Here is an 8180-nt window from a genome sequence, read left to right on the forward strand (position 1 = left end):
CCATAGTTTACTCAACCATTTCCCTATTGATGGGTGTTTTTGTTGTTTCTAATCCTTTGCTGTTATAAGTAATGCCACAATGAATAATCTTCCATGTGTCTTTTAATATTTGTATATCTTTGAAAAAGATTACTAGAAGTGAATTAATGGGGAAAAGGTAAGTGTTTTGCAGTTTTCCTTGACATTGCCAAAATTCTTTTCATGGGAGTTTCATTCTCACAGTGTATGAGAATGCAGCCTTGCCAAGATAGAGTGTGTTTCACTGTGTTTTTGTTGATCTCAGTTAAGAAATTATATCAGAATTGTTGTGAGCTGCATTTCTGTTATTGTGAATAAGGTTATTGGTGATTCTACCAAGAGTATTGTCCTTCAGATGGTAGTGATGGAAACCAGATTGTATTGTGTTGAGGAGTGAGTGGGACTTGAGGAAATGAGGCATAGAATGAAATACACATGCAAAAACTTTGGCTGTAACAAGGAAGAATGACTAGGTGGTAACAGGAAAGAAAACTGCTCTAAAGATAGATTTATTTCACTACTAAAGTTACTGGGTCATGTTTAAATGCTTTGTGGAAGAGTTCAGTAGAGTGGGAGAAATTGAAGGGAAAAGATAGACAAAAGCTAATCTATCATACAGCGCCTGTAAAAGGCAGAAGGGTAGAACATGGAACAAAAACTACAGAGTGTGCCCTTAAAGAGAAGGAGAGACAACTCATTTTTCCTAATAGGAAGAGAAGAAACCAGGGTACAGATTGTAGTTTTGGTTGTAAGACAGGAAAGTAGATCCCTTCTCATGATTATTACTTTGAGAAGCAGGAAGCAGAGTCATCTGCTGAAAGTGAGGGTGTATTCGTTATCTGTTGCTGCATAAAAATGACCCCAAAACCTAGTGACTTAAAGCAACAATAATATTTATCATCACTTATGGTTTCTGTGGTTTAGGAACTCAGGAATGGCTTAACTGGCAAGTTCTTACTTGGGTTTTTTTCAGAGATTGTAGGAGGATGTCACCTGGGGCTGTAGTCATCTGAAGGCTTGACTATTGCTGAAGAATTCATTTTCAAGATGGTTCATGCTCATGGCTGTTAAGTTGTGGCTGGCTTTTCAGTTCCTCTCCACATGTGCCTCTCCACAGTGCTGCTTGAGTGTCTTCACAACATGGCAACTGACTTCCTCTAGAATGAGCAGTTCAAAAGACCAAGACCACACTGCATTTTAGAACCTCACCTCAGAAGTCACTCTCCATCACCTCTGCAGTATTCTGTTGATCACAAAGGTAAGCTTTAATTCTGTGTGGGAGTGGATTACACAGGGAGTGAAATGAAAAGGCAAGAATCATTGAGAGCAGTTTTGAAAGTTGGTTACCATAGAGAGAATAGGTGAACATGTGTGAGATTTAAAGTGATTAAGGAAGGTTTGGAATGGTCTTTGAATGAGGAGGAGGCTACATTGACTTGTATGTAGTATTGTGTCCTATAGGCTTTTGTGGTGGCGTCCATAATGTTCTAGAGGTGGTAATATTACTACTTTTATGCACGCTAGTCTGCCCAGATGTTGCCATGGGGCAGGCAGACAACTGGAATCATCCCTAGTTGGTGTTCCACTGGGCCTGTGTGAAGGTGGGAAGTAGGTAAAAGGAAATTTGTTGAAATGAAGGACAATGAAATCTGAGTTGGATAAGAATGAAATGAGAGGAGGTGACTGATGGATCACAAGGAAGTAGGAGAATGGGTGGACAGAGGCCTTTGTGTGGTAGGAAAATGTGTAGTAAGAAAAAATAAATGAACCTGGAAGAACTATAAAAGGTTGTGTTCAGAGAAAGGGAAATTTTTTAACTTTCATCTAAATTACAAAATCTAGGGTGGTACCCATGGAAATGTGTGGCCAAGGTAGAGTTAGAATAAAGGACACTGGAGTTGAGGAACTCATAATACTGTAAAGGTCATCATGATACACTCCAGAGACATCTGAATGAGGTAGGGCTGGAGGTTGAAAAGAATAGTGGGAATCAGATGCCAAAGTCTCAAGCAAATGTAGCAGGGAATGTGTTGGTTCAAGGACAGGAAGAAATGTGACATGAAATTCAGTGAAGCTATAGTTTTAAAAGGAAGTGAACAGTAATGTACACTAGTTGTACTGTTGGAGACAGAGGAGGACAAGTTTTATCATCACATGACCCTGAGTTCATAACATTCTAAGCAAAATAAAGGCCAAGTATTGAAGAATTTGTAAGAAGACATAATGTGACAGGACTTGTCTTCAGTAACCTGGAGAGGGAGAGAGGCTGTGAATACTTAGTATTTCCCCCATTTATTACAGACTCCTGTCCAGAGTGCACTGAGTGGGAATAAGAAGCGTAGCATCCTGATTATCCCACTGCCCAGTGGTTCAGGAAAGTTTACCATCTGAATCACAGAATGGCAGCCATTGTTCTGTCCCCCACTTCTGGTAAGTCTTTGGGTCAATGCAAGCCCTCAGAGTCCAGGTTTTAAAGGGACAGCTGGGGAAGGAGTGGAGCAGAAGTGAAGGAGGACTGGGCAGAGCTGGTGAGAACAGAACCCCAGGAGCTCCATAAATTGCAGATATCATATTGTGCAATTCTTGGGATTTGGGACTTGTGTAGTTTGGATGTCTGTGTGTATGTTTATATGTGTGGTGAATGTATGGGAATTTTAAAATTATGCCTTAACTTTTTTATATATAAACTTGGTAAAATAACAATGATGTCGCTGTAAACTGCAGTTATTTCCTCAACTGTTAAATGGGAATAGTAATCTCTTATTCAAATGAAGTAAGACCCTTAAGCCCTACTTTCCAGCTTTGGGTTGGACAGAGTTCTGCCCTGGCTTCTTACAAAAGCTATGTATGGGTACTTGACTGGAGGTGCTCATGTATATGTATTTGTGTAGGATATGATCAATCACAGTTAGGTGGGAAAGCTTCTAGATTTATGAGTATTAAAACATAGGACAATCCTGGATTCTTGTGGCTCATTTCTTCTCCAGCTCAGTCTTCCCTTTACCCAGCCTCTCATCAAAAAGGATCTACAAAGAAGGAAGGGTTGGTTAATGGCTTCCTGACAGGCTGGTTACAGGTGAGTCATATGTTCCTTTTTCCAAATAATTATTCATTTGACCAGAAGTTAGACTTATCTTTCAATAGTCTGGAGCCTCATAGCCAAACCAGGTCCTCAAGAATCCCTAGCTTTCTGGGCTTCTAATGGTGGGTGAGAGAATTCCCAGAATATATCAGTGTATCTTAACTTTTACTACCTTTTTCAATGGGTGTTTTAAGGGAAGGCCGAGAAGAAAGGTGACTGTGTTCTTAACTCAAGCAACTGGTGATCTTCATGGGAAAACAATTCATTTCATCCACCAAGTATTTCTCTGATTTCTGCTATGTCCCGGGAGACCTGAAGATCAAGGGGAATAAGATTGTTGGAGCTCTAACACTGGAGAAAAAAAAATCATTTCTGTGTTAGAGGTATATTTAACCTTGTGAGTGGATGTAGATAGACAGGAAATTAGCATGGAGAATTGAGCCCAGAAGCAGACAAGAGGACACCTCAAAACCCTGCCCATACATTTTGGGTTCCCCTTCCCGAGTCTATCAGCCTCAACCCTTTCCATGTCAACATTGGTGGGGGTTGTCCTTGACTGAGCCATGATGTTTCCAATGGTAGGACTTGGTGACCTTCGAAGATGTGGCTGTGGAGTTCACCCAGGAGGAGTGGGCATTGTTGGACCCTTCTCAGAGAAAATTATACAGAGATGTGATGCTGGAGAACAGCAGGAACCTGGCATCACTTGGTAAGGCTGACATCATTCCTGCATTAATTTAATCCTTCAGGCACCAAGTCTTTCTTAAGCACCTGCTGTGTTCCAGGGCTTGTACTGGGGACCAAGAATAAACTGGTGAACAAGACAGATTTGGCCCCTGCCTTCACAGTGATTTCTATCAGTTGTCTTCCTTATAAAGAAAAATTTGTTCCTTGCCCTGGTTAAATGTTTTGGGACTTCTGAAGTGTATATTAGGACTTGGGCATGAATTCCTGGACCAGTTATCCCCAATCACCCTAGATAATGAGTGAAGATACTTGTATTTTTGTTCCTTATGAGAGAGATTTTTATGGATTGAACTGTGTGCCCCTACCCTTGTCCCCACCCCCTACCCCCCAAAATATATATATACACATACATATGTACATAAATGTGTGTGTGTGTGTGTGTGTGTGTGTACGACCAGAAGTTAGACTTAGTCTGGAGCCTCACAGCCAACTGGGGATATATTTACACACACACACACACACACACATATGATTTCTGGCCATTGTACCTTTAGATGTGATCCTGCTGGGAAATGATTTTTTTTTTCTTTTGTTATGTTAGTGAGATCATACTACTGTAGAATGAATCCTAAACCTAATCACTTCTGAGTTATAAAAAGACAAGAGTAGACACACATGGGAGAAGACAGATGACCCATATACAAGCAAAGGGATGGCAAGTATTACCAGCAAACACTGGAAACTAGGAGAGAGTTACAAAAGGAATTGATATAATGATGCCCTGATTTGAACTTTTAGTATGCATAACTGTGGAAAATAAATTTATATTCCTTAAAGCCACCACTTGTGGTATTTCTGATACAACAGCACTGGGTAAGATGGAATTTGGCACCAGAGAGTGAGGATTTGTGATCTAACAGACATTAAAATCTGAAAGAGGCTGTGGAATTGAGTAATGGATAGAGGCTGGAGGGATTTGAATGTACTTGATAGTAAGAGCCTAGAATACCTTGAAGAGATTGTTGGTAGAATTATGGACATTAAGGGCAATTCTCATGAGAGCTCAAAGAGACTTGAGAACCATGAGGAAAGCTTCTATTGTCATGAACAGGATGTTGCTAAAAATGAGAATGTTAAATGTGTTTTTGTTGAGGCTTTAGAAGGAAATGATGAATATGTTGTTGGACAATGGAGGAAAGGCAATCCTTATTATAAAGTAGCAAAGAACTTGTCTGAATTATATTCAGATATATTGTGGAAAGTAAAAATTGCAGCCTTTAACTTAACTTAGATAACATGCGTCTGATTGACTATTCTCAGTAAATTATTAAGGACATGCCAGGTAAGTTCCCTAGTTCTTTATGGGAGCACTTTTCTGCCTGGGGGCAAGCTCCCTCTCTCTGGGCTTGCTTGGGACTGGTAAACTGCTTTCAACTACATTCTCCCTGAAGGCAAATTGCCTTTCCCTGTGCTTGCCTGAGCTTAAAGCATAGCAAATTGTTGGTTTAATGGCCAACAAGCACTGGGGAAGTAACAAAGAACTCAAGTGACATCTGAACTAATGTCAAGACTCAAAATGGAGTCAGGGGTCTGTTGTAGACCACAGCCTTCCACAAAAGTGCTTTAGAGTTTAATCTCTAATGCAAAACACACACATAGCCTCACCTATACTTGATCTTAATAAGTCAGATGACATTTTAGACTTAGCATTGATGCTGAATAGGTTAAGACTTTTGGAATTATGCGATAGAGAAATGTGTTTTGCATGTGGAAAGGACACATTGGGAGGCCAAGGATGGAATCATATAGATTGAATTGTGTCACCTAAAAATAGTGTGTTGAATTCCTGGCCCTAGTGCCTGTAGTTGTGATGCTGCTTGGAAACAGGGTTTTTCTTTTGTTATGTTAGTGGACCATACCAGTGTAGGATGGATCCTAAACTTCACTTCTGAGTTATGAGAAAAATGAGAATAGACACAGAAAATAGGGGAAGACAGACAATGTATGAAGACCCATATACAATAAAGGAATGCCAAAGATCACCAAAAACTAGAGAAAAGGCTCATAGAAGAAACTGATGAAGCCAAGATTGATTTGGTGTTTAGCATCCAGATCTATGAGAAAATAAGTTTGTTTTTCAAAGCCACCCACTTGTGATATTTCTATAACTAAGACAGAGATTTACTTTATTCATTAGAATTTAGGCATGATTATCCCACAGCTCCTAAGTCACACTTGCCCATCTTCAGAAGTGTTGGCTTCAGTTTCATGGAGGGGCTTTCTGTCCCCTGCACAGTCCCCCCACATTTATATTTTTTCCCCAGAACTAAGAAATCAAATTGATAAACCCAATTTCTCTCCCAGTTAAAGCAAAAAAACAAAAGTGATAACAGAAAAGAGAGGAATCCTCCCAGGTACCTGACCAGGTGAACACTAGGTTCCCCTTGAATAACTAAATCATGCATGTACATGTCCTTTGCATTGTGAAACTCCTCAGAAATTCCTAAGAGCTTGTTTTTATTCATGTGTCCATTTCACCATTTCTTTTCTCTACCAACTTAAATTCCTTTTCAATTTCTTTCAGATTTGGAGAGTATACTTAAGGCCAAAGAGCTAACTTCTAAGCAACCTGTTTTTAGAAAAGAACAAACTAAACATATGAAAACGGTAAGAATAACGATGATTGGGAGTTTTACACAATAGGAAAAAGCCATAAATCAGAAGAGTCACAAAATAACGAGGAAGGTCATTAAAAGCAGTGGCATTTAGCCAAGAGAAAGTGGTAAATGGAGAAAAACTACAAAACTTGTGAATTTGGAGACAAATTGAAATAGCTCCAAACTTACTTCTTCACAGAAAGCTCCAATGAAATTTCCATAAATCAGACTCAGATATCTGAGTGTTTGAAACATAAATTGGCCTGAAATTTATCAGAGAATGTTCTGTGCATGCAAGAATGATTTGTGGCAGAGCATCTATTTTATTTACTTTATAAGGACTTACACTGAGAAGAAGCCATATATGAGCATAGAAAGTAGTAAAAACATTAACATTACAATAATATTACACATAGCAGAATTCCTAAGGAGAGAATTCCTGTGACACCACTGGATATTAAAAATATTAGAAATTTTAGTCATCACTTGTCTCTTCATCAACAGGGGAGAAGTCATCTTGGAGTGAAACTCAATGAATGTAATCAGTGTTTTAAAGTCTTCAGCACCAAATCTAACCTTACTCAGCACAAGAGAATTCACACTGGAGAAAAACCTTATGACTGTAACCAATGTGGAAAATCCTTCAGCAGTAGCTCTTACCTTAATGTTCACAAGAGAATGCATAATGGGGAGAAACCCTATGAATGTAGTGACTGTGGGAAAGCCTTCAGTAATTCCTCATCCTTTAAATCTCATGTGAGAATACACACTGGAGAAAGACCCTATGAGTGTAATGAGTGTTTCCGTGTCTTCCGTACTAAGTGTAGCCTCAAAACGCACAAGAGAGTTCATAATGGAGAGAATCTCTATGAATGTAATCAGTGTGGAAAGGGATTCAGCACGCGCTCCTCCCTTATTGTGCACAATAGAATTCATACAGGTGAGAAACCTTATGAATGCCAGGATTGTGGGAAAACCTTCAGGGAGAGCTCACATCTGACACAGTATGTGAGAACTCATACTGAGGGAAAACCATACGAATGTAATCAGTGTGGGAAATCCTTCAACCATAGGGTTCCTCTTGCTGTATACAAGAGAATACATAATGGAGAGAAGCCCTATGAATGTAATGACTATGTGAAAGCTTTTCATAATGGTTCATCTGTTAAGAAACATGAGAACTCTCACATGGAAGAAAAACCCTGTGAATGTAATCAATGTGGCAAAGCCTTCAGCAATAACTACTATCAGTACATAAGAAAAAACATAATATATAGATATGAATACAATGATTGGGTAAAGCATTCATTGATTTCCTTCAGATAACATAAGAGAACTGACTGAATGTATTATCTATTGCTGCATTAAAAATTACCCCTAAAACTTGGCATTTTATTTTGCAAAAGTAGCAGTTATTCATTATCTCAGTTTTCTGTAGATCAGGCATTCAGGAACAGGTTACCTTTGTGATTCTGGCTCATGATCTCTCATGAGGTTGTCATCAGGATGTTGGTCAGAGCTTCAGTTATTTGTAGTTTAAAGCTGAAGGATCCACCTCTAAGATGGCTCACTCCCATGTCTACCACAGTAGTGTTTATTGTTAGTGGAAGACCTTCAGTTCCTTCCATATTGGCTTCTCCATAGGGCTGATTGTCTTCATGCTATGGCAACAGGTTTCCCACCAGAGTGAATGATTTTAAAGAGAGCATAGCAGAAGCCTCAAAGTCTTTTTGTAT

The 8180-nt window shown here is 39.3% G+C and overlaps 1 protein-coding gene across 1 annotated transcript in view; it reads left to right on the forward strand.

Moving 5' to 3' along the window:
• Positions 1-2417: 2417 nt before the first annotated feature.
• The window catches only part of LOC103211696 (zinc finger protein 558-like), an 18718-nt gene continuing 12955 nt past the window's right edge, over positions 2418-8180 (forward strand). The window contains exons 1-3 of the mRNA XM_007957681.1: positions 2418-2448; positions 3006-3094; positions 3683-3809. Coding sequence (XP_007955872.1) covers positions 2418-2448; positions 3006-3094; positions 3683-3809 — 247 coding nt within the window. The remainder of the gene's footprint in view (positions 2449-3005; positions 3095-3682; positions 3810-8180) is intronic.

The sequence above is a fragment of the Orycteropus afer genome, unplaced genomic scaffold (genome assembly GCF_000298275.1).
Source record: "Orycteropus afer afer isolate SDZICR_OR568_19922 unplaced genomic scaffold, OryAfe1.0 scaffold00774, whole genome shotgun sequence".
Lineage (NCBI taxonomy): Eukaryota > Metazoa > Chordata > Mammalia > Tubulidentata > Orycteropodidae > Orycteropus > Orycteropus afer.